General features: G+C 47.3%; 1 protein-coding gene across 2 annotated transcripts in view; it reads left to right on the top strand.

The window, feature by feature from the left end:
- The window catches only part of GLS (glutaminase), a 672,521-nt gene that overhangs the window by 406,074 nt on the left and 238,811 nt on the right, over positions 1-27,636 (top strand). For both annotated transcript variants that reach the window (XM_073647835.1, XM_073647836.1), the window contains exon 13: positions 1,654-1,785. In XM_073647835.1, coding sequence (XP_073503936.1) covers positions 1,654-1,785 — 132 coding nt within the window. The remainder of the gene's footprint in view (positions 1-1,653; positions 1,786-27,636) is intronic.

The raw sequence follows: 27,636 nt of genomic DNA, 5'->3' as shown, positions 1-27,636 counted from the left end.
TGTCTGCTTTACCTTTGCTGGTTATCAAAAATAGGGAGGACCCCACATTGTTATTTTTAATTTATTTATTAGGATAATCCATGTACAGTAAACTACACACGCAAGGCACTAATTATATCTCTCACAGATATCTATCTATCTCTGTCTTTGCACATCTTTAACACCTAAACATCTGTCATTTCTATTCTGCATTCTGTTCCGGTACGTGTCACACGGACGGCACATGGATGTTACACTTTATGTCATCCGTGTGCACATGTGCAGGCGGTACATGTTGTTATCCATGCTGCCGGAGAAAAATGCACATGTCTTCGTGTTGGTGTGCGTGTGTATACGTGTCTCCAGTATGTGTGAAAACGGATGCCACATGTCTCAGAAACACTGTTGTGTGAAGGGGGCCTAACACTGTGCGACATAAAGTGCTGTGGGGTTTTTTTTTTGTTTTTACTTCCTTAACCCCTTTGTGACAGAGCCAATTTTGAGCTCAATAACCAAGCCCCGTTTTTTAAACCTGACACCTGTCACTTTATGTATTAATAACTCTGGAATGCTGCTATATATACAATTACATGTGATTCTGAAGTTGTTCTTTCGTTATACATTGTACTTCATGGTAGTGGTAAATTTAGGCTGACATGTTTCGCTTTAATTATGTTAGAATTGATGAAACTTCTGAAAAATTTGCAAACTTTGAATGCTTATATCCTTAAACCAGATAGTCATACTACACAAAATAACTAATAACATGTTTCATATGTCTACTTTATGGCAGCATTATTTTTCAAACATCCTATCATTTTGTTAGGATGTTAGAAAAATTTACATTTATAAGCAATAAATTATTATTATTTTTTTTTTTTTAAGAAAATTTACAGACCCATTTTTTTGCAAACATCTTCAGCTTTGAAGAGACATTGAGGGGCCTATGTATTGGAAAGCCCCCAGAAGCGATACCATTTAAAAAACTGCACTACTCACATTGTTCTTATCTACTGTTAGGAAATTTGTTAACCCTTCAGGTGCTACACAGGAATAAAGGCAAAGTGGGATGGAAAAAATGAAAAATGACATTTTTTCCACTAAAATATTGCTTTAGCCACAAATTTGTAATTTGCACGAGGGGTAATGTCACAGGCTTTTTTCAATTTTTGGAAAAAGCGCTATTTGAGTTCTGGAGCGCAAATCCATCCAGTTGCTCTATTTTTTGTGTTTTATTTTTATTTTGCCTTTAGCACTCTTGCAGCATGTAAGAGACAGTCATTCCCTTCTGCAGTGTTGCTAGTGTTTTTCTCTATGCGTGCTATAAGACATGCACAGTTCTCATTGCAAAGGTTAGATGTGCATAGGATGGAGAAGGGATATGCCTATAGCTGCAATGTAATTTTATGATAGGGAAGTGTATTGTCACGTGGCCTAAAGTGTTGGACTGCTCAGACATGAAAATGCATAGAACTGTTATGGTGATGAGTTGCAGAAGGACAATGCAAAGGAGAACGATTAAGGCAACATGCTTTCACAATAATTGCATAGAGCTTTCACATATGCTTAGATCTTTGAGTTAAAACAAAATATGTGATGTTGGAACAACCTCTTCATGAGAGTTTATTCATGCAATATGCTTTGAGTTAAAACTATTCCTCTGATCTCTTTTAGGTTGGCCTCCCATCAAAATCTGGAGTTTCAGGAGGTATCCTTTTGGTAGTTCCTAATGTTATGGGCTTGATGTGCTGGTCTCCACCATTGGATAAATTAGGAAATAGCGTTCGTGGGATTCAGTTTTGTCAGGTTTGTATGATATAGTAGGTGAAATAACTCAGGTATGCAAAATTTGGGTTTATGAAAATTGTTTGAAATCCAATGACTGATTCTTATGTTTTCTTATGCCCTGATTTAAAAAAAAAATTATATTTTTAACCATCACTTATGCACAAACCCGCGTGAAATTACGTGCCAGCGAGAAGAACAAGAATAATCTTTATTGTAGCCAAAAAGAGTACACAATATGATATATAAAAATGTATTGAACATTCATTCTGCAACTTTATTAGAAAAATAAATGATTGCGCCTTTTCCTTTTCCCTTCAAAGCTTCTCTTTTTGGGTATGTGCACACGATCTGTGCTGTTAGTGCTTTGAACGTAGCATCATTTATGCTGCCTCCAAAGCGCTGCACGCAGATGAATCCGCATGTGTTCATTGAGCCTTTCAGATTCACTGCATCCTGTACATTACAGTGATCTAATTTCTCTTGCAGAGACTCAAGGGAAATTGACATTCTGCTGTCTGGAAAGACGCGCCGCATGTCAGTTTCCGCGGGTGTGCCGCAGACGCATAGTGAGCATGGGATTTCTACAAATCCCATCCACTATGCTGTAACATCTGGCCGCTGCGGTTTGCACGCAGCACAAGTATGCTGCGTCCAATCCGCAGCGATTACTGATCATGTACACGTACCCTTTCTCTTATAGAAGGAATGAGGATCTTCTCTGTGAAACATCCAGCAGTAGTCCCCCATCCAGCAGTAGTCGTTCCAGTTCCTTGATATCCTGATGAAATCTCTCTTTGCTATTCGCTAACAGCACCAAGGTTTTCAGGAAAGTAGTTCAAATGGGAATGTAGAAAATGCAACTTCAAATTCAACAGACAACTTAAGGCTTTGAAATGTTTCAGCATGTCCTTCACGATGGACTTAAATTTTGGATCTTTGTTGTTACCTAGAAATTTCTTCATAACTTCTTTAAAAGAATCCAAAAGCCCTTTTCTCAACAGCTTTCATTTTTGTTTCAAACACGTCGTCTTTCATGAGTTTCCTAATATCTGGACCCGCAAAATTGCCTGCTTTCAGTTTTGCTTCGGACAGTCCCAGAAACTTGGTGCACAGGTACTTAAAAGGCTCTCTTTCTTTTGGTAGATACTTTGTGTATCTTCCTTGCTGCCCTAAGAGCATCGCGAGAACACTCAGATCACCATATATTTGACCGTCCTTGACCATCATAGTTGAGTTTCTTGAGAATAAAGTCTAAATTCTTATAGGTTTCCATCAAGTGGGCAGAATGCTCTACAGTCGCTGAAGCATACATGCTGCCATTGTGCAGTAGCACAGCTTTCAGACTTTCTGGATGAATCAATATAGAGTCTCTACTCGCTCACATTGTACTCAATGTAGAATTTTTCCATCAGTCCAGAAACATGACTGCAATACACTAGAGCACTATCTTGAGAAAATTATGGAAGGAATTCCTTTTCTCTGCTTCTGTACCATGAAAAATAGATACCAGGAGCTAGCAGGTTCTTATCCTTTAGTCTATAACCTAAATGTTCTGCAGAATGTTGAGGAAGGTCCAAGTCCCTGACTAAATCATTTACTTAGAGCTGTAAAAAAAAGCTGTGGCTTGTTGGGACTAGCTTGAAAATCTTCGTCAGAATACTGCTCTTCACTTTTGAATCTGGTATATCTTCAATTTTCTCCGGAGGTGAAGGGACAGGTATTCCTGGATGGTGAGGCACAGGGCGTATTGCTGATGGGAGGTCCAGGTATACAGTCATGGATAAAAGTGTTAGCACCCTTAAAATTGTTCCAAAAAATGAAGTATGGCTCCCAGAAAATTACTTCAATTACACATGTTTTGTTATACACATGTTTATTTCCTGTGTGTGTACTGGAACAACACAAAAAAAAACAGAGAAAAAAGGCAAATTGGACATAATTTCACACAATACCCCAAAAATGGGCCCAACAAAATTGTTGGCACATTTCTAAAATTGTGGGTAAACAACTTTGTTTCAAACTCACCTGTGGCAAGTAACAGGTGTGGCAATATGAAAATGACATCTGAAACCAGATAAAAAGGGGAGAAGTTGACTCAATCTTTGCATTGTGTGTCTGTGTGTGCTACACTAAGCATGGAAAACAGAAAGAAGAGAAGAAAACTTGAGAAGCAAAATTGTTGAACACTATCAACAATCTCAAGGTTGCAAGTCAATCTCCAGAGATCTTGATTCCTATGTCCACGGTGCGCAACATAATCAAGCAGTCCAGATGGTGGATAAGCAGACCCAATCAAGTTCCAAAGAAATTCAAGCTGTCCTGCAAGCTCCAGGGTTCATCAGTGTCAGCGTGAACTATCCATCGACATTTGAATGAAATGAAATAGGAGACTCAGGAGGACACCACTGCTGACAGAGAGACATAAAAAAAGCTAAACTGCAGTTTGCCAAAATGAGTTAATGAGTAAGAAAAAATCCTTCTGGGAAAGTGTCTTGTGGTCAAATGAGACCAAGATAGAGCTTTTTGGTAAAGAACATCATTCTACTGTTTACCAAAAACAGAATGAGGCCTATAAAGAAAAGAACGCAGTATCTACAGTCAAATTTGGTTGTGGTTCATAGATGTTTTGGGGTTGTTTTGCTGCCTCTGGCACTGGGCGCCTTGACTGTGTGGAAGGCATCATGAAGTGTGAAGATTATCAACGGATATTGGGTCGCAATGTAGTGCCCAGAAAGTTGAGTTTGCATTCTAGGTCTTAGGTCTTCTAGCAAGACAATACATACATTTAACTAATTGAGGCACATTTTTGACCTATGTTGTTACACTTGTATTTCAATTGTCATTTGTAAAAGCGACAATCTCTCTTTTTGATCTTTCTCACCTGCAGTACACTGATGAAGGTCCAATTATCGGACCGAAACGTATATGTGGACTGCTCTAAATAAATATTCAGTTAAATTCTAACCATTGGTGTGCCGAGATTTTACTATTGATACTACGGTGTTGGATCCTACTCGTGCACCCCGGTCCAGTCGTGCTGCGTTCTTCTCTGCATTTTCTAGCAAGACAATGACCCTAAAGCTACTTCAAGAATCAATAAGAAATGGATAGAAACAAAGTACTGGAAAGTTCTGAAGTGGCCAGCAATTAGTCAGATCTAAACCCCATTGAACACCTGTGAAGAGATCTTAAAATTGCTTTTGGGAGAAGGCGCCATTCAAATATGAGAGACCTGGAGCAGTTTGCAAACAAAGAGTGATCTAAAATTCCAGTTGAGAGTTGTAAGAAGCTTGTTGATGGTTATAGGACACGATTGATTGCAGTTATTTATTCCAAAGGGTGTACAACCAAGTTGAGTTGAGGGTGCCAACGATTTTGCCCAGCCCATTTTTGGGGGGTTTTGTGTGAAATGATATCCAATTTGCCTTTTTTTCTCTGTTTTTTTGTGTTGTTCCAATACACACAATGGAAATATACATGTGCATAACAAAATATGTGTAATCACTATAATTTTCTGGGAGAAATACTTCATTTTCTGGAACAATTTCAAGGGTGCCAACACTTTCAGCCATGGCTATACGTGTGTTTATTGAAAAAGGAGAGGGGGGAGGAGAGAAGAGGGAAGGAAGAGGGAAAAAAGGAAAAAGAATTCTGAAAATGTTTTTTTTTTTAAATAATTTTTTTCTTTTTTCCTTCACAATTTTTTACTTTTTCATCTAGAGATTATATATATTGTAAGGCAGTGGTGTTCACACCATGCAGTAACTGAGGCAGTGACCCAAGCAAGTCCAAAATAAGCAGCTTTTATTCAGCAACTTACGGGTAAACAGAAAGTCCAGCCGGGTTAACGTAAGTCCATAACAACGGCTGCCGTGGGCAACGGCCGCGCCGGGCCGCTCAGAGCCTGACGGGTGCAGAGCCTTCCCAGGCGTAGGTTCTGCTACACACAGGCCCGCCAAGCTTTCCTGCTACGTTCCTAGCAGGTCCCAACACTGAACAACACTAATCCTTAATGCAGGGTTTTTTAAAGGACCTGTGGCGATGTTCTACAGAGAAACTGAAATTTTGCTGTGACAGGAACCACCTGGTGACTATCGCATTCCTCTCCTTGGCGTTCCTCATCCATACCAAGGGTGAGTGGTCCGTCACCAAGCGGAACTGACGGTCGAGTAAATAATAAAGTAGCGATTCCAAGGCCCACTTAATAGTCAAACACTCCTTCTCTACCACGCTATAGGTTTTCTCTGCCGGGATAAGCTTTCTACTCAAGTAGGTGACCGGGTGCTCTTCACCATTCACTTTTTGTGACAATACCGCCCCGAGGCCTACCTCCAAGGCATCTGTTTGTACAATTAAGATTTCCTTGAAGTTGGGGCTGATGAGGACCGGCTGTCCACACAGGGCCAACTTCATAGACTGAAAGGCTTCTTCACCTGAGGGTTCCACCGAACCATTACCGATTTTTTTTTTCCTTTCTACCCGCAAAATTATGTATAAACAGGCGGCAATACCCAAGGATGCCAAGGAACACCCTCATCTGTTTTGTATTTAACGGTTTAGGCCAGTTTTTAATTGCCTCAACTTTATTGATTTGGGGCTTGATAACTCCTCAGCCAATCACATACCCCAAATATCGGGCTTCCTCTAGTCCTATCGCACATTTTTGGGGGTTTGCCCTTAACCCTGTGGCTCTGAGAGAATCCAGCACCGCTTGTACCTGGGATAGGTGCCTATGCCAGTCGGTGCTAAAGATGATAATATCATCTAGATACGCGGACGCGTACTCCTGATGAGGCTTGAACACTATGTCCATCAGCTTCTGGAATGTAGCTAGGGCCCCATGTAACCAAAAAGGTAAGACCACATAATGATATAGACCCTTCGGAGTTATGAAGGCGGTCTTTTCCTTCGCCGATTTCGTGAGAGGTACCTGCTAATAACCCTTGGTGAGATCGAGCGTGGTAAAGTACTGGGCCTGCCCCAGTGTCTCAGTCAGCTCATCCACCCTGGGCATTGGATAAAGGTCAAACTTCGACACTTCATTTAATTTCCGGAAATCGTTACAGAAGCGTAACGATCTGTCTGGTTTCGGAATCAGTACTACTCTTGACACACTGATGGCAACATCGCAGAAGAAAAGCTAGCACAGGCTTCCAGTATCCGTTGTTTCAGATGCTGCACATCTCGTATCTTGATGGTATGGTGTGGTATATGGGGTACAAAAATAGTGGGGCCATTCTTCATCAATGGAAACCTCAATGCCACTGGATATCTGAAATTGCTACATGATGGTGTGTTGCCCTTTTTATGCACTGAAGATGGCACGTTCCCTGAGTTTTTCCAACAAGATGGTGCACCACCACATTTTGGGTGTCAGGTCCGAGCATTCCTACATGAACAGCTTCCTGGAAAGTGGATTGGTCGTCGTGGGCCAGTTGAATGGCCACCAAGGTATCCCGATCTGACCCCCTTAGACTTTTATCTTTGGGGTCATCTAAAGTCAATTGTCTATGCTGTGAAGATACGAGATGTGCAGCATCTGAAACAACAGATACTGGAAGCCTGTGCTAGCATTTCTTCTGCGGTGTTGCTATCAGTGTGTCAAGAGTGGGAGAAGAGGGTTGCATCGACAATCCAGCACGATGGGCAGCACTTTGAACAGATTTTATAAGTGGTCATAAACTTGTGAAAAAACTCATGAAAGAATAAAGTTACGTTAAAACCAAGCACACCATTGTTTTTCTTATGAAATTCTCAATAAGTTTGATGTGTCACATGACCCTCTTCCCATTGAAAAAAATAAAGCTGGATCCAAAATGGCCAACTTCAAAATGGCTGCCATGGTCACCACCCATCTGGAAAAGTTTTCCCCCTCCCATATACTAATGTGCCACAAACAGGAAGTTGATTTCACCAACAATTCCCATTTAATTTAGGTGTATCCATATAAATGGCCCACCCTGTAGGTACATGCACCGAAAGTAAGTTGCTGCAACAGCCAGCAGTATTGTTGTGGAGCATATGTTTTTTAAATTGGACTAGTAAAACAGCTATGAAAAACGTAACCCTTTTTTGCATTTGTTTATATATATTTTTTGTTTAAATTCTATCCCCTTTAGCAGCATAGATTTTTAGGGTTATAAAATTTTTCTTAAGTAGGTACACACACAGAAGGTAAATTGCAGCGACAGTCAGCAATATTGTTGTGGCATGTACTGTTGTTAAATTGGATTAGTAAAACATTTGCAAAGCCTTAACCCTTTTTTATATTTTATTTATTTTATAACTATTTTTCCCTTGACCAAAATGCAACATAAGCCTAAAATACTATGATGCTAAGTAACTACACATAGATTTAAAGGGAATCTGTCACCACATTTAACCTATCTAAATTATAAATGTGGGCATACAGGTCACAGCCAGCGTCAGCACCCGGGCAAGTGCTGGGGCCCTGAGCAGGCGGGTTGGCCCACTCACTGTCTGGGACACTTGCGCGCTATGGGGCCCGAGAGTGGGGGAGTCTGGGCCCAGCGCCCGTGAGTGGGCCCCGTCCCGCTTGCTCAGGGCCCCGACACAATACTTGGCTCTCCCAGTCCCTCTGCAGGTCCTGTCTCTTCCGCATCTCCTGACTGTGACGTCTCAGGCCAGAGGGCGCAAGGACATCTTACCAGCGCACCCTCTGCTGAGCAGTCACAGCGCAGAGAGCGGGAAGACGGCGACACTGAGGAGCCCGGAGCTGATCAGCGGCAGCGAGGAGAGGTGAGTATTTGATTTTTTTATGTATGGAGGCATGGAACATTATATAGGGCCCATTTTGTAGGGAGCATTATATTGGGCCCATACAGCATGGAGCATTTATATGGGGCCCATACAGCATGGAGCATTTATATGATCCCCATACAGCATGGAGCATCATAAACAGCATGGGGCATTATATGGGGGCCAGTATACTGTATGGAGCATTATATAGGGGCCAGTATTCTGTATGTAGCATTATATGCTGGGCTGTGGAGTTGGAAAGCCAAACCTCCAATTCCTCAATTTCCATAACACCGACTCCAACTCCACCACTCTGATTCCGTCATACATGGCTCATGTTTAAGTGATAAATTTACCGTAGCACAGATTCATCTGTTAAAAGTCTAGACCCTTAGATCAGGAATAGGACTGACGTTTATAGGACATTTCATAACTTACCCAAATTCTTATGAAAAAATCTTCCCCACAAACTGCATTGAACTACTGTACCCAATTTATTATATATTTTCGCAGTTGGAATCGGTCCATTTTATACCAACTCCAACTCAACCAAAATAGACACCGACTCCAACTCCACAGCTCTGATTATATGGGGCCCATACAGCATGAAGCATTATATGGGGGCCAGTATTCTGCATTGAGCATTGTATAGGGGCCAGTATTCTGTATGGAGCGTTATATGGGGGCCAGCATTCTGTATGGAGCATTATATGGGGGCCAGTATTCTGTATGGAGCATTATATGGGGGCCAATATACTGTATGAAGCATTGCATGCCTGAAGACAGTGCCGGCGGGCGGCGGCGGTAATCAAGCAGCGGAGCGGGGGTATAGGATGGAGGCCTGAAGGGGGGCTGTGATTAAGGGAGGCCCGGAGGGGTGCCTGATTAAGGGAGGCCCGGAGGGGGGCCCTGATTAAGGGAGGCCCGGAGGGGGGCCCTGATTAAGGGAGGCCCGGAGGGGGGCCCTGATTAAGGGAGGCCCGGATTAAGGGAGGCCCGGAGGGGGGACCTGATGAAGTGCCGGCAATTAAGCAGCGCCGGCGGAGCGGGGGGTGCAGGAGGGGTGCCCCGATGAAGTGCTGACAATCAAACCCTGCCGGAGGTCCTCCCTGCAGAGATGCTGGGGGAGCGGTCTGGGCCCCAATGGCGAGTGGGCCCTTCTGATGGTCCAGGGCCTGTGATGGCCATCAGACAAGCCAGCGGCCCTGCACAGCTGGATGGGACACAGGCTGGGGCAGGTAAGTGAGGCTTGTCGCCAGATTCCCCAATCCCCATATTAATTTTATTTCTAATGTGTCTTGTGTGTATGTCAGTGTGTATGACCGTGTATATATATATTTATGTCTGTTTTATGTGTTCAAATATGTATGTATGCCTATATGTGTACGTATTTGTGTATGTGTGTGTCTGCGTAATGTATGTGCATATCTGTGTACCATGTGCATGCGTGCATGTCTGCGTACCAGGTGCGTGCATGTCTGTGTACTGTGTGCGTGCATGTCTGTGTACTGTGTGTGTGCATGTCTGTGTACTGTGTGCGCATGTCTGCGTACTGTGTGTGTGTGTGCGTGCATGTCTGCGTACCATGTGCGTGCGTCTGCGTACTGTGTGTGTGTCTGCGTACTGTGTGTGAGTGCATGTCTGAGTACTTTGTGTGCGTGCATGTCTGCGTACTGTGTGTGAGTGTGACGCGCCCCTTGGGCCGTGCGTGTGTGGGGATAGCCGGACCCGTTGCGGATGCTGGGGGTTGTAGTCCTCGTGTGGCGGGGACCCGATCCCGTGGCTCAGGGTGTTCAACTCAAATGGCGGTCTATTTGTGTGGTTTTTATGATATTAAATGTCCGACTACGCCACCCGTGGATTGCGGTCAGGATGAACCGCCGCTGCAGGGCAGACCGCTGAGGCTGGTGTTGTGGGTGCAGCAGAGTGTAATACAACTCCCCACGGGACGAGTGTAACCTCAGGGCAGTGCATGCAGAGGATGGGGGTGATGGTGCAGGAGTAGCAGTGACGACACAGAGTCAGTGATGCAGTCCAGGGCCTTTACTCACAGTTCTTATTATCCAGACCACTTCTGCAGGTAACGGCTGCCCACGTCGTACTGTGCTCACCAGGTGAGGGGCTCGGCCGACTCCTAGGTATCTCCGGAGTGTTTCACAGGACCCCCTTTGTGTGTCCTTTCTCTGGCCTGTCATACCCCGCCAGTGACCTCGCTTCTGTCCGGCTGCCTCGGGCCTTCTCTTGGGAAACTTGGCGCCAGTTTCCCTGACCCTATATGGTGCCTTCCTAGCGGGTATAGCGAGGGGCTGCGCCACATGAAATGTCACAGCCTCCGGTTTCTAGCTGAGGGTAGTTCCCCGCCTCCACTAGTTTCGGGGACCGGTCTCCCCCTTTGGCCTGACCCTTCTACGCAGGTAGATTCGGGTGTGCGGTGGCGACTCGCCGGTCCACACCCCTGGGGTCCCTTCGTTCCTTGTTCCTGGAGCCTCCTCCGCTCCTCTTCCTTCCTTCTCCTTCCTTCTGCTTCCTCCAGGCTCCGGCCTCTCTCTTAGGCCTGCCTGCGGAGCAGAGCCCATGCAGAGCCTCTGCTCCCACCTCCTGCTCCCTCTTCTTCTCTCACTGAACTCAACTCAACAATGAACTAAGATGGTGCCCTCCTTTTATACCTCCCTCTAGGTGCACCCAGGAACTGCCCTCTCCCTGCTCCTGCACTACTGGGTTCCCCCTTCCTTGGTGTTCCCTCCCCCCACTCCAGCCAGGGACAGGGACTGTCATGCTCTACTTGGAAGATAACGGTCGCCCTGCCCCCCGGAAATGTGGTGTAATGCATGCAGGTGACGGGGTCCTGATCCACACTCCATCCTTACCTGGAAGTGAGATATCGCACATCTGGCAGAGATGCAATACCTCTGTAGCAACCGAGCCCTCGGGGTGCTACATTCCCCCCTGGTAAATCAAAGCACGTCCGCGGGCTGAAACAGAGCAAAGACAATACAAATTATGACATGCAAAAAAATTTTTTTTTTTTTAAACTGTCAACTGCATATCACTTCCCTTTATGGGAAACATTTTCTCTTTTCACCAATATAAGTGCACTTTTAATATCACTGGAACTCTTTTATCAAACATCATGTAAAGCATCATACAAAGCACTTCGGTATATAAAACTTTCCATATAAAACATTTTCAAGTGGACTCTCTTGTACTAGCCGCGGTGCAACTTGCGAACAGGTGTCCATTTTTCAATAAGGTGCAAACTTGCAAACAGGTAACAGACGAACATCAGGGACCCGTTCGTAAACCCTCAACGTAGGCCCTGGGGTGGCTGCAGGGCATAGCTGATCCAGCTACTGGACCTCGTCTTCGGCCACCTCTAATGGGTTTTTGTTCTGAGGTCAGTTGTTGTAGTTCCTTATAAAACCAGTAGGGGGCACTTTAAGAAGTGCAATTATTTACAAAGTTGACCGCTCCCAGTCCTCGGCCGGATAGTTCACAAAAGTTGGCTGCTCCCAGTCCTCAGCCGGCTACTACTCACAGACCCTTTTCGGGTAACTTTCAGCACAAACAAAGAGGCAACAGTCCCCGTCCGGGGTGAACTTTTTCTTCCTGTACCCTAACGGGCAACTATGTACAGTGCACTCACATTTTCCTTTAATAGCGGCGTCCTCCTTGTGCACGCTCTTCCTCCTTGTAATACTCTTCAGACCCGTCCGGGTCCTCTGGGTAATAGTGCTCATGGTAATATTCTTCTTCCACCCTCTGGACATTGAGGGCATACCACCCTTTCAGGCCTCGATGCCGGGTGTACATTACCCGATCTCCCGGGAACAGCTCCCATTTCGGATGTCCCTTTAGCAGATGACCCTCCTGTCAACATAGAGGTCTGTGGCTGTGGTAGAGTCCCGGATAAACCCCCACCCTTTCTCTTGGTGGAACTTTACCACGGTCCCAGCAGTTTTAGGACCGCGTGCAGCTTTCGGCGGGTTCGTGTTTTCTCCTCCGTGCTCCGGGTCTGCAGCTGCTCCCTCTTCTGGCACCGCGCCCACTCTTCTTTCTCGAGCTGCCTGATTTCTCGCTCACAGAACTCCTGCCTGCGAGCTGCGGCCGCCCGCGTCTCCTGCGCAAACCCCATCAGATCCTCCCCGGTCTGGTCCCATTCGATCTGGACCTCTTCCTCCGGGAGCTGGGGGATGGCGACTGACTGTGGCACGGGCAGGAGCGGAGCAAACGGGGCCTCGGCCTTTGCGGACAGGTTCTTCCGCTGACTGGGGTGAACCCATCCCTCTGGCACAGGGCTCTCCATCGGGTCCGGCGAGCTGGCTGTACAGGTCGGTCCCAAGGGGTGGTGGCTTCGGGACCTGGGGCGCACGCGGTTCGGAGGCACCTGGGGAGGTCAGGCCTTGCGACCGGGCCAGGAGCGGGCCGCTTCCGACCGCACCTGGGGTCAGGGGGCACGGCCTGGGGCTTGATCCGGCGACGGGGCTCACAGCTTGGGGCCTGCGTACCTGCGGCGGGAGCGGGGGAGGCGCCGCGACGCCCGGAACATCTGGCACCGCGACAGGGTCCAGAGGCAGGTTGGTGGCATTAGGGCTGGTGGCAGGGGTGTCCCCCTTACCTGCTTCCAGGACTGCGCTGCTCCCAGCTTCCGGCCTCCGCTCCTCGTCCTCAGGGGCTGGCTCGCTGGCCGGTGCTGGCGGCGTCCCGTGCTGCTGGGCCGCGACCCGCCGGGCCATCTCCTCTCTCCACTCCATTACAGCTTCTCGCTGCGCCTGGACCATCCTCCGGTCCAAATCCTCCAACGCAGTGCGAAGGAACTCCGGGTCTTCTCCAGGGAGCTGCGCCATCAGCTCCCTGAGGCTGTACGGGGCCGCGATGGCCTGTAGCAAGCCACCCGTCAGGGTGCTGGAGTCGGTGCTGCTCACCATCTCTGGGTGTGGTCTGCCGAGACTGATCCAAACCACACCCTGCCCCCCGGTTTTCTTCTCTTTCCGCCCCTGTTGGTGGTGGTCCTGGGGCAATCTTCTGACAATCACTCTTAGGCCACGTTTATGGACATCTCTACAGCCGCACTCATGGCTGTTGGGGGTGGGCTCCGTCTTTGGCGCCATTCTGGGACCTCACCCACGATGGGAGGTGGTTTCCTGTTGTCTTTTGGCGCGCACATTATGTCGTCCGTTCTGCTGGGGCGGGCGCCATATTTAATACAGTGAAACAGTCTCTTTTCAGGCACGCAGTACCCGTTGGTGGCGGGCACGAAATCCTGCTAACTACGCCAAAAGTTGACGCGCCCCCGGGGCCTCGCATGTGTGGGGATACCCGGAACCGGACCCGTTGCGGATTCTGGGGGTTGTAGTCCTCGTGTGGCGGGGACCCGGTCCCATGGCTCAGGGTGGTCAACTCAAATGGCTGTCTATTTGTGTGGTTTTTATGATATTAAATGTCCGACTGCGCCATCCGTGGATTGCGGTCATGATGAACCGCCGCTGCAGGGCAGACCGCTGAGGCTGGTGTTGTGGGTGCAGCAGAGTGTAATACAACTCCCCACGGGACGAGTGTAACCTCAGGGCAGTGCATGCAGAGGATGGGGGTGATGGTGCAGGAGTAGCAGTGACGACACAGAGTCAGTGATGCAGTCTAGGGCCTTTACTCACAGTTCTTATTATCCAGACCACTTCTGCAGGTAACGACTGCCCACGTCGTACTGTGCTCACCAGATGAGGGGCTCGGCCGACTCCCAGGTATCTCCGGAGTGTTTCACAGGACCCCCTTTGTGTGTCCTTTCTCTGGCCTGTCATACCCCGCCAGTCACCTCGCTTCTGTCCGGCTGCCTCGGGCCTTCTCTTGGTAAACTTGGCGCCAGTTTCCCTGACCCTATATGGTGCCTTCCTAGCGGATATAGCGAGGGGCTGCGTCACATGAAATGTCACAGCCTCCGGTTTCTAGCTGAGGGTAGTTCCCCGCCTCCACTAGTTTCGGGGACCGGTCTCCCCCTTTGGCCTGACCCTTCTACGCAGGTAGATTCGGGCGTGCGGTGGCGACTCGCCGGTCCACACCCCTGGGGTCCCTTCGTTCCTTGTTCCTGGAGCCTCCTCCGCTCCTCTTCCTTTCTTCTCCATCCTTCTGCTTCCTCCAGGCTCCGGCCTCTCTCTTAGGCCTGCCTGCGGAGCAGAGTCCATGCAGAGCCTCTGCTCCCACCTCCTGCTCCCTCTTCTTCTCTCACTGAACTCAACTCAACACTGAACTAAGATGGTGCCCTCCTTTTATACGTCCCTCTAGGTGCACCCAGGAACTGCCCTCTCCCTGCTCCTGCACTACTGGACTCCCCCTTCCTCGGTGTTCCCTCCCCCCACTCCAGCCAGGGACAGGGACTGTCTTGCTCTACTTGGAGCATATCGGTCGCCCTGCCCCCCAGAAATGTGGTGTAATGCATGCAGGTGTCGGGGTCCTGATCCACACTCCATCCTTACCTGGAAGTGAGATATCGCACATCTGGCAGAGATGCAATACCTCTGTAGCAACCGAGCCCTCGGGGTGCTACAAGTGCATGTCTGCTTACTGTTTGTGTGTGTTCACGTCTGCGTACTGTGTGTGTGTGTGTTCACGTCTGCGTACTGTGTGTGTGCATGTCTGCGTAGTGTGTGTGTGCGCATGTGCTTGTCTGCATGCTGTGTGCGTGCATGTTTGCATATGTGAAGGATGAAGGGGCAGGCTGAGCCCTGTGTTGTATACCTATGTTTCTCTGCCGTATCTGTGCATCATGAATCGCGGTATGTGTTAAAGGGACCACTGAGACTCTTTCGCCCGGGGCCCACGAAAACCTGGAGCCGGCCCTGGTTGAAAGCAATGATGGAGGAGGGAGTGTCATGTAACACTCCCTCTCCCATCATTCCTCCTCTGCGTTTGACGCAGCGGCGTGATAATGCACCACGCTGTGTCAGACAGTGGAGCCGGCAGCTGCTGAGGTGATGAGAGAGATGCGCTGCAGAGACTGAAGCAGCGGGGAACGAGGAGCGGTAAGTATGTATTTATTTTTAAATCAGTGAGTACTGATAATACTGGAGGAGTGGGGCTGCATTTTACCCTATTGGGGGCTGCATTATACTGCGTACAGGACCATGGGGTGCATTATACTGTGTGGAGGACCATGGAGAGTGCATTATACTGCATACAGGACCATGGGGAGTTCATTATACTGCATACAGGACCATGGGGAGTGCATTATACTGCATACAGGACCATGGGGAGAGCATTATACTGCATGGAGGACCATGGGAAGTTCATTATACTGCGTGGAGGACCATGGAGAGTGCATTATACTGTGTGGAGGACCATGGGGAGTACATTATACTGTGTGGAGGACCATGGGGAGTGCATTATACTGTGTGGAGGACCATGCGGAGTGCATTATACTGTGTGGAGGACCATGGGGAGTGCATTATACTGTGTGGAGGACTATGGGGAGTGCATTATACTGTGTGGAGGACCATGGGGAGTGCATTATACTACATACAGGATCATGGGGAGAACATTATACTGCGTGGAGGACCATGGGAAGTTCATTATACTTCGTGGAGGACCATGGAAAGTTCATTATACTGCGTAGAGGACCTTGAGAAGTTCATTATACTGCATGGAGGGCCATGGGGAGTGCATTATACTACGTGGAGGACCATGGCGTGTGTCTTATACTGTGTGGAGGACCATGGCGAGTGTCTTATACTGTGTGGAGGACCATGGCGAGTGTCTTATACTGTGTGGAGGACCATGGCGAATGCATTATACTGTGTGAAGGACCATGGCGAGTGTATTATACTGTGTGGAGGACCATGGCGAGTGCATTATACTGTGTGGAGGACCATGGCGAGTGCATTATACTGAGTGGAGGACTATTGCGAGTGTCTTATACTGTGTGGAGGACCATGGCGAATGCATTATACTGTGTGAAGGACCATGGCGAGTGTATTATACTGTGTGGAGGACCATGGCGAGTGCATTATACTGTGTGGAGGACCATGGCGAGTGCATTATACTGAGTGGAGGACCATTGCGAGTGCATTATATTGTATGTGTTAGAACCTTGCTGTTAGGTTTTTTTTCCTTTGCTGGTCACATGACCTTGTTGGCCTATTTAATCCTGCTCCGCCCTTCTGGCTTTGCTGGACTTCATTGTATATCTACTTTCTAGCTAGCCTGTGCTCTGTATCTTGCTCTGTTAGTTTGCTTGGTTTACTGACCTCTATGTTCTTTATATTTTGTTTGTTCGTCTGTCTGCTACTATTTCTGTTAGGAGGTGTCCCATATTCCTCCCAGTCCTTAGTACTTGTAGGGATTCCTCCCCCACATCTATAGGTCTTCGTACAGACTAGCTTAGGACTTTAGCAGGTCTGATCGCAGGATCAGGTTCCCTGTTACATCGTAGGGATTCAGCTGAGTTCTATCGTAGGGACAGATCTCCTCTCTTTCCTTAGCTCTGGTAGCAGAACATAACAGTAAGTCCAGCCAGCAAATTCTCTAAGGAAAGATTTTTCTGTTCCATCATGGTGTCGGTCCAGGATTTGGCTCATCGCCTGCAGGGACTCTCTCTGGAAGTGGCCGAGCTCCGTCAGCACGTGAGTAACTGTTCTGGAGCACATTTCTTGGAGCCTAAGGTATGTTTGCCGGATTTATTTTTTGGTGAACATCGAGAATTTTTTTCATTTAAAAATGCTTGCTTATTGTATTTTCGTTTGAGACCCAAGTCCTCTGGGGATGAATCCCAGCGCGTAGGGTTCATAATGTCACTTTTGCGCAAAGAGCCTCAGGAGTGGGCCTTTTCTTTGCAACCTAGTGATACATGCTTCAGATCAGTGGATAGTTTTTTTTCTGCTTTAGGACTATTATATGATGATCCTGACCGTGTCGCATCAGCTGAGACTGAGTTGAGACGTTTAAAACAAGGATCAGGTAATGTCGAAAAATATTGTACACATTTTCGTCGTTGGTCCACTCAAACAGGGTGGAACGATTCTGCTCTGAAAAGTCTATTTCTTGCTGGGCTCAGTGAAAGGGTTAAAGACCTGCTAATTGCTTATCCTACACCTGAGGATTTGCAACAGGCTATGCAATTAGCTATACGGGTGGATAGAAGACTGCGTGCTAGGGTTAATGAGAGCAAATCCTCTGCTATGTCAGTTTCTGGTTATGATAATGTGTGTACTAACAGTGGTGAACCGATGGAGATTGGATCGGTGGCACCTCGCTCTCAAGAAAAAGACCGTCGTTTTTCGAAAGGCTTGTGTTTCTATTGCGGAAAATCTGGTCATTTGATTAAAGGCTGTGAGCTTCGTATGAAGAAAGAAAAAAAAATGGTCAGTCACGCCCGTATTGCCTGTTTAAATTCCAAGGGTATATTTTTAGCTGCTTCCACGATTGCTCAGGAAAAATTAATGGAATTTCGGGTGTTTGTTGATTGCGGGTCTACACTGAATGTAATTGATGGGGGATTCGTGGAAAAACTCAATTTAAAACCTGAACCTTTATCATCCCCCATTGCTGTGGTTTCTGTGGATGGCTCCCCTTTGAAGAATATTACTCTCAAGGTCTGTGAATTTCCTCTCACTATTAATGGTGTTCACCATGAGAAATTGGATTTGGTAGTGTTGAATAACTTGCCTTCTCCAGTAATATTGGGATTGCCCTGGTTAAAATTTCACAATCCTGTACTGGATTGGTCTACCAGTGAAATTAAATCCTGGAGCCATAAATGTTATGACAAGTGTTGTAACGGGCATATTGCAGCTTTGGATAGGGGAGAATTGCCTGTTCCTATTCAGGATTTTTGGAGAGTTTTTTCTGAGAAGGAATCGCAGGTTTTGCCTCCCCATAGAGACTATGATTGTTCTATTGAATTTGTCCCTGGAGCGACTCTTCCTAAAAGTCGTTTATTTAACCTTACTATTCCTGAGAGGAAGGCTTTGGAGGAATACATACAGACAAGTTTGGCCGCCGGTCACATTAGGCCCTCTAAGTCTCCTGTGGCGGTTGGATTTTTTTTTGTAAAAAAAAAGGACGGCGGTTTACGTCCTTGTCTGGATTTTCGTGAGATTAACAAAATTACGGTACGCAATCCTTACCCACTGCCATTGATTCCTGATCTGTTTAACCAGTTATTGGGGGCCAAGTGGTTCTCTAAAATTGACCTTAAGGGGGCATACAATCTGTTGCGCATGAAGGAGGGTGATGAATGGAAGACTGCTTTTAACACTCCTGTGGGTCATTTTGAGAATCTGGTTATGCCTTTTGGTCTTACTAATGCTCCTGCATTTTTTCAGAATCTGATTAATGACATCCTTAGACCTTTGATCGGTAAAAATGTGGTTGTGTATTTGGATGACATTTTGATTTATTCGCCAGATCTGGAGTCTCATTGGCGGGGCGTGCGTGAGGTATTACAGTTATTAATGGACAATTCGCTTTTTGCTAAGCTGGAGAAATGTGAGTTCGCTGTACAGAGAATTAGTTTTTTGGGCTACATTATCTCCAGCAAAGGTTTTGAGATGGATCCGGTTAAGGTTCAGGCTGTGCAGGAATGGCCTAGGCCTATTGGTTTGAAATCGATACAGAGGTTTTTGGGTTTCGCCAATTACTATAGAAAATTCATAAAAAATGTTTCTAGTATTGTCAAACCTCTGACTGATCTCACCAGGAAAGGTGCTGATGCGGTTCAGTGGTCTTCTGAGGCCATTGAAGCTTTTGTGTATCTCAAGGAGAGGTTCACCTCTGCTCCCATCCTTATGCAGCCTGATGTTACTAGGCCGTTTTTGGTTGAGGTTGATGCTTCCTCTGTGGGGGTTGGCGCAGTATTGTCTCAGGATAACGGGGATGGATTACATCCCTGTGCCTTTTTTTCAAAAAAATTTTCGGAGACTGAATTGAATTACGATATTGGTAATCGGGAATTATTGGCTATTAAACTCGCATTTGAACACTGGCGCCACTTCTTGGAAGGTGCGGAATTTCCCGTTCAGGTTCTTACGGATCATAAAAATCTGATATATCTTGACGCTGCCAAGCGCCTGAATGCCCGTCAGGCTAGGTGGGCACTGTTTTTCTCGCGGTTTAATTTCTCCGTTACTTACATCCCTGGTACTAAGAATGTTAAGGCGGATGCCTTGTCTCGCAGTTTTTCTCCCATAGTCGGTGCTGAGAAAGAGGAAAACATTTTACAAGAAGGTGTTGTGATAGCTGCTTTAGACTCCGTTTTGGAAGATGAGATTCTTAAAGCTCAGGAGAATGCCCCATCTAACACTCCTCATGGGAGGTTGTTTGTGCCTGGGACCTTTAGGAGAGATTTGTTTGTTGAGTGTCACGAATCTCGGTTGGCAGGTCATCCCGGAATCTCTGAGACCAAGAGACTGGTGGGTCGCAGTTTTTGGTGGCCTGGATGGCAGAAGGAAGTCATTAAGTGGGTACGCCAATGTACTGTATGTGCTAGATCTAAGTCCTCACATACTCCTGCTGCGGGGTTGCTTTGTCCTTTGGAGGTCCCCAGTGCTCCTTGGACACATTTGGCTATGGACTTTATAACTGACCTTCCCCCCTCTGAGGGTTTTACTGTCATCTGGGTGGTCGTGGACCGTTTTAGTAAGATGTGTCACTTGGTTCCCTTCATCAAACTGCCCTGCGCTAAAACTCTCGCTAAGGCCTTTGTCAAGGAAATTGTCAGACTTCATGGCGTTCCTACTGACATTGTTTCTGATAGGGGTCCTCAGTTCGTGGCTCGTTTTTGGCGTGCCTTTTGTGACAGGTTGGGAATTCATTTGTCGTTTTCGTCCGGATATCATCCTGAATCTAATGGCCAGACAGAAAGGAAAAACCAGGATGTTGAGCAGTTCTTGCGTTGTTTTGTGGCAGACAATCAAGAGGGGTGGTCTGAGTTTCTGCCACTTGCCGAATTTGCTCTGAACAATCATACATCTTCTTCTGCTGGTTGTTCGCCTTTTTTTTGTTGTTCTGGGAGACATCCGTCGTTTGGGTCGTTCTCCAAGTTGGGATCTGCCGTGCCTGAGGAGGAGAATTTTTCCGGTGATTTGGAAAGAGTTTGGACGGATGTGCGTGGTAATCTTCAGGAGGCCAACAGAAAATCTAAAGACTACTTTGATAGGAAACGACAGGAGGTTTTGTTCGCTGTTGGTGACATGGTTTGGTTGTCCTCTAGGAATCTGCGGTTGAGGATTCCTTCTAAGAAATTGGGTCCCAAGTTTGTAGGGCCCTTTAAGGTGCTTCAGGTTGTCAACCAATCTGCTGTTAGGTTGGAGGTTCCTACCTCCTGGAGAATTAATCCGGTCTTTCTTGTCTCTCTGTTAAAAAAAGCTGTTGTGTCGGATGGTGACGCCTCTGCCTCTGTTCCTCCGGTGGTGGAGGATGGGAAATATGAAATTTCTCGCATCCTTGACTCTAGACGGTATAGAGGTAGTTTGCAGTATCTTGTGGCCTGGAAAGGTTTCGGACCCGAGGATAACTCTTGGGTGAGGTCGGATGATGTTTCCGCGTCCAGACTTATCAGAGCGTTTCACAGGAGATTTCCTGATAAGCCTGGTCCTAGGGGATCCGGAGGATCCTCTTAGAAGGGGGGGTACTGTTAGAACCTTGCTGTTAGGTTTTTTTTCCTTTGCTGGTCACATGACCTTGTTGGCCTATTTAATCCTGCTCCGCCCTTCTGGCTTTGCTGGACTTCATTGTATATCTACTTTCTAGCTAGCCTGTGCTCTGTATCTTGCTCTGTTAGTTTGCTTGGTTTACTGACCTCTATGTTCTTTATATTTTGTTTGTTCGTCTGTTTGCTACTATTTCTGTTAGGAGGTGTCCCATATTCCTCCCAGTCCTTAGTACTTGTAGGGATTCCTCCCCCACATCTATAGGTCTTCGTACAGACTAGCTTAGGACTTTAGCAGGTCTGATCGCAGGATCAGGTTCCCTGTTACATCGTAGGGATTCAGCTGAGTTCTATCGTAGGGACAGATCTCCTCTCTTTCCTTAGCTCTGGTAGCAGAACATAACAGTATGGAGGACCATGGTGAGTGCATTATGTTGTGTGGAGGACCATGGCGAGTGCATTATACTCTGTGGAGTGTGGAGAGGTGTCGGGCCATTATATTGTATGTAGGCCCATTATACTGCATGGAGGGCTGCGTGGGAGTCACAGTAGGGGGATCATACTGTGTTGGGGTCAGCATACTTTGCCTTGGAAATTGAGGTGGGGTCCAGTATTCTCATTATACTGTGCATGTGGAGGAATTCACCATGGGGGTATCATACCGTGTTTGGGGGCACTTTTGTTGGCATCACACTTTAAGGGGCAATGAAAAAGGAATCTAGGACTTCAGCAGGAGGAAAATTACAATGTAAGGCTGTATGCCCACTATGCGTTTTTTATGCGTTTCCGCAGCGGCAATTCCGCTGCAGAAACGCTTAAAAAATGTTTAGTAGAAGGTCTGCAATGTTCCCCAATGATAATCCGCATGTGCTGTGTTTCTGCTGCGGATTATCATTGCGGAAAAATCCGCAGCAATACCAATTATTTTGCGGAATTGCGGCGTTTTTGCTTCCATTGACTTGCATTGGACCCCATGACATCCGCATCACTAGATATGCACGTGTGGATATCATGCGTTTCAATGTGCGGATGGTACCCGGGTTTGGAGAAGAGGAGACTCTCCTCCGGACCGGGGTACCATAGTACCTGTAAAAAAAAGAATAAAATAAAAAAATAAATATTATACTCACCTTCTGATGGCCCCTGGTCTCCATAGCGATCCGTCCTGGCTTGCCCGCAGCTCGCGATGGTCTAAAAGGACACGGCAGCGGTCGCGTGACCCGTCACATGACTAAATGACGTCATGGCAGGTCCTTGAGCTGCCAGCAAGACAGGACGGATCGTTATGGACACTGGGGGCCGCCTTATAGTGTCCATATAGTGTGTAAGGCGGCGCTGTTCACACCGCGCAGTAACTGAGGCAGTGGCCCAAGCAAGTCCAACATAAACAGCTTTTATTCAGCAACTCACGGGTAAACAGAAAGTCCTCCGGTTCGCAGCCGGGTTAACACGAGTCCTTAACCGCTTTCCGACCCAAGGCGTACTAATACGTATCTGTGCCCTGGGACTTATGGACCAGATACGTATTAGTACGCCCTATCTTTAAAGCGGCACCGCGACTTCGGTCGCGGTGCTAAAATTAAAATTCCGGTGCCATCTTACCTCAGGGTAGATGGCGCCGGCATCTCGGGAGGTGGCACCGCCCCCCCGCACCCACGATCGCTGTGATTGGCTGTTCAATTCTGAACAGCCAATCACCGCATTTCTCACTGTTTCCGGCAATCAGATTGCCGGAAACAGTGATGTGCAGCCTAGGATCGGTGCTCCTAAGAGCACCGATCCTAGGCTGTTGCCTAGTAACCCCAGCCCTCTCCCCAAACTGCTAGGATCGGTGCGATCGCCGATCAAATCGATCGCACCGATCACAGCGGGACCGCGCGGTAACAGGGCGGTCACAGGGCGGTGAACGGCTTGTGACCTGCCTGTCACCTCCCCATGACCCCCGTGAAGTCATACAAGCCCCCAGCCAGCTCTGATTGGAGCGATCGATGATGACATCGATCGCTCCAATCAGAGTACATGAACACAGGTGACACGGCGGTCACAGGGCGGTGACCGGCTTGTGACCTGCCTGTCACCTCCCTGTAACCCCCTGTGGTGCGTGCCCAGGCCCCAGCCATCTCTGATTGGTGTGATCGATGTCATCATCAATCACACCAATCAGAGTACCTGACTGGGTGGTGACCGGGTGGTGACCGGCCTGTGACCTGCCTGTCACCACCCTGTCACCCCCCTGTGACCGCCCTGCAGATCCTCACACTTGGTGAGGATTTCTACAGAGCGGTCACGTCTGATCACTCTGTGCTGGGCCTTGTAGTTCCACAACCTTTTGTGACACTACAAGACCTCTCTCCTACCTGCTCCAGTCGCTGCTTCTGCTCCGGCATCCCTCTGCGCTCTCCAGGGTCCTGGATCTCTTGCTCCGGCATCCTGCTGAACTCATCAGGCTGCTGGCTGAGCTTCGGCGTCTGGCTGCTGTCCAGGGTCCTGGATCTCCTGCTCCTGGGTCGTCAGTCTCCAGCTCCATATCCTGCAGATCCTGCTCCTGAGCCTGCTGAAAGAAGAACAGAGAAGACTTTGGTAAGTGCATCTCTGTTCTCTCCTCATCCACCCCCCCCCCCTCCTTTTTAACAATTTTTTTTTTCGTGCGTCCTGCAGCGGCCGAGCGCTGAGCAGTGTCTACGTCACTGATCAACGTCCATGCTCGCTGCTTTTCACGACTTTTCTTTTTTTCTTTTCCATGTTCGCTGTTTTCACGACATTTCTTTTTTTCTTTTCCGTGTTCGCTGTTTTCACGACTTTTCTTTTTTTCTTTTCCGTGTTCGCTGTTTTCACGACTTTTCTTTTTTTCTTTTCTGTGTTCGCTGTTTTCACGACTTTTCTTTTTTTCTTTACCGTGTTCACTGTTTTCACAACTTTTCATTTTTTCTTTTCTGTGTTCGCTGTTTTCACGACTTTTCTTTTTTTCTTTTTTTTTTCTTTGTCTTCTTTCTCTTCTTTTTCTTGTCCCTGTCAATTCTCCCCCCCCCACCTTTGCACCACATCCGTGCACACACCCAGCAGCTGCCGAGAGTTGATTGGTGACATAGTTCACCAATCCGCACTCGTGCTCGCTGTTTGAACCACCCACTCTAGTTCTTTTTTTTCTCTTTTTTTTTCAGGAAAAAAAAGTTCACACCAAGCACACTGACACACACACACTCTAAATAAATTACTGACACACACGCACCACATACACGGAAAAAAAAAAATGTCCGGCTCATCCCAAACTCGCTATTCAGCGGAGGAGGCATACTCTTTTGTTGCCTCCGACACTGAGACCGACAGCGAGGGCGAGGATCCCACATTTCTTTGCTTTTCTGACGCCTCATCGTCCTCCTCTTCCTACTCTTCTTCCTCCTCTTCTTCCTCAGGTTCTCCTGGACCGCCCCGCAGTCGTCACAGGAGAGAAGATGTTCCAGCGCCCCCCAATACTGACCCCATATGGACCTCGCCCCCCGAAAATTTTGAGCCATTGATTCCTGATTTCGTGGCGGAATCAGGAATCAAGTTTGACACCACCGGCCTCACAGAAATAGACTTTTTCAAAGTCTTTTTCTCTGAGGATTTTATAAACCTCATGGTGGGCCAAACTAATGTGTACGCTCATCAATTTTTGGAACAAAACCCCTCTTCATCATTTTCTGACTGGTCTCCTGTAGACGCAGAAGAAATTATGAAGTTTTGGGGCCTGGTCCTTCATATGGGGATCCTGAAAAAAACAGAGATTCGGCAATACTGGAGTGTTGACGTTTTGTATAACACTCGAGTGTTCCGAATGGTGATGATCCGGAAACCTTTTGAGGCCATCCACAAGTTCTTGCATTACAACGATAATGCAAGGTGTCCTGCACGCGATGACCCGAAGTTTGATCGTCTTTTCAAAGTTCGGCCGGTCATCGAGCACTTCAACAACAAGTTTGGTGAAGTGTACGTGCCCCAAAGGGACATCTGCGTGGATGAGTCCTTAATTGCTTTCAAGGGGCGGCTTGGATTCCGGCAGTACCTGCCCAGTAAAAGGTCCAGGTACGGGATCAAGCTGTATAAACTTTGTGAGAGTACCTCAGGGTACCCTCACAAGTTTAGAGTTTATGAAGGGAAGGACTCCCGGATTGAACCCCCTGAATGCCCCACTGTTCTGGGAGTGAGTGGGAAAATTGTGTGGGACTTGGTGCACCCACTGCTAGATAAAGGTTATCACCTGTACGTGGATAACTTTTATACATGTATCCCACTCTTCAACTCCCTCTCTGTGCGACATACCGCAGCTTGCGGTACTGTCCGCAAAAATCAGAAAGGCCTCCCAAAGACGCTAATTGGGCAGCTGCTCAGAAGGGGTGAGAGCAGATCCCAATGTAGCGACCACCTGTTGGTGGTCAAGTACAAGGACAAGAGGGATGTCCTTCTCTTGACCACCATACATGGTGATGGCAGCACCCTCAGCACTGTAAGAGGTTCCACTACACAGGTCGCCAAACCAGACTGTGTAGTGGGGTACAACAAGTACATGGGGGGAGTTGATCTCTCCGATCAAGTCCTCCAGCCGTACAGTGCTTTGAGAAAGGCCAAGGTATGGTATAAGAAGCTGGCTGTGCACATTATTCAGATGGCAATGCACAACGCTTTCCTTCTGTCTCAATGTGCAGGCCAGACTTCTGCGTCGTATCTTCACTTTCAGGAGACAGTTATCAAGGCCCTGATATTTGGCAGTGGTGGCGGAGTGGGTCCCACTACTTCTGGAACTGAAGGACCTCGAATTGTACAGGGCCAGCATTTCCCGGGGCAGAAAAAAGGGTAAGTCACAAAAGAAGTGCCGAGTGTGCTACCGAAGAGGAATACGCAAGGACACCATTTACCAATGTGACACCTGCCCCGACAAACCTGGCCTCTGCATGAAAGACTGCTTCAGAAGATACCATACCTCCATGGACTATTGAATTAATTTCAGACGTATGAGAACCCGACGAACACTACACAGCTGACGTAGTGTTCGTCAGGTTGTCATACTTCAGTTGTGTAGTGTTTGTCAGGTTGTAATACACAACTGGCATATAACACTACATAATAAAATTGACAAATCAGGAATCCGTTCCAAAAAGGGGGCACTTGTGGGGGAGCTCCAATGTTTGGGCACACAGGGACTCTCCAAATACAACATGGTGTCGTCTAACAAATTGAATGGAAAATCGGCTCAAATTGTTAGCGGACACCATGTTCCGTTTGGAGAGCCCATGTGTGCCCAAACATTGTAGCTCCCCCACAAGTGACCCCATTTTGGAAACTAGACCCCCCAAGGCACCTATATAGATGCATAGTGAGCACTTGGAACCCCCAGGTGCTTCACAAATTGTTTCATAAAAATGAAAAAGTGAAAAAAAAAACACTTTTTCATTTTTATGAATCAATTTGTGAAGCACCTGGGGGTTCCAAGTGCTCACTATTCAACTAGATAGGTGCCTTGGGGGGTCTAGTTTCCAAAATGGGGTCACTTGTGGGGGAGCTCCAATGTTTGGGCACACAGGGACTCTCCAAACGCAACATGGTGTCCGCTAACAATTTGAGCCGATTTTCCATTCAATTTGTTAGCGGATACCATGTTGCATTTGGAGAGTCCCTGTGTGCCCAAACATTGGAGCTCCCCCACAAATGACCCCATTTTGGAAACTAGACCCCCCAAGGCACCTATCTAGATGCATAGTGAGCACTTGGAACCCCCAGGTGCTTCACAAATTGATTCGTAAAAGTGAAAAAAAAAACACTTTTTCATTTTTATGAATCAATTTGTGAAGCACCTGGGGGTTCCAAGTGCTCACTATGCATCTAGATAGGTGCCTTGGGGGGTCTAGTTTCCAAAATGGGGTCACTTGTGGGGGAGCTCCAATGTTTGGACACACAGGGGCTCTCCAAACGCAACATGGTGTCCGCTAATTATTCAAGCAAATTTTACAATCAAAAAGTCAAATGGCGCTCCATCCCTTCCGAGCCCTGCCGTGCGCCCAAACAGTGTTTTTTCCCCACATATGGGGTATCTGCGTGCCCAGGGGAAATTGCACAACAAATTTTGGGGTCCATTTTTTCTTGTTACCCCTGTGAAAATAAAAAAAATTGGGTCTAAAATAACATTTTTGTGAAAAAAGTTAAATGTTCATTTTTTTCTTCCACATTCCAAAAATTCGTGTGAAGCACCTGAAGGGTTAATAAAGTTCTTGAATGTGGTTTTGAGTACCTTGAGGGGTGCAGTTTTTAGAAGGGTGTCACTTTTGGGTATTTTCTGTCATAAAGACCCCTCAAAGTGACTTCAAATGTGATGTGGTCCCTAAAAATATGGTTTTGTTAATTTTGTTGGAAAATGAGAAATCGCTGGTCAACTTTTAACCCTTTTAGCTCCCTAACAAAAAAAATGTTGGTTCCAAAATTGTGCTGATGTAAAGTAGACA

Source organism: Phyllobates terribilis, unplaced genomic scaffold (assembly GCF_046119375.1).
Source record: "Phyllobates terribilis strain yellow unplaced genomic scaffold, ASM4611937v1 Scaffold_9__5_contigs__length_417890890, whole genome shotgun sequence".
NCBI classification, from domain to species: Eukaryota; Metazoa; Chordata; class Amphibia; order Anura; family Dendrobatidae; genus Phyllobates; species Phyllobates terribilis.
The sequence above is the reverse complement of the archived record's forward strand: the minus strand, read 5'-3'. Positions and strand labels throughout refer to the sequence as shown.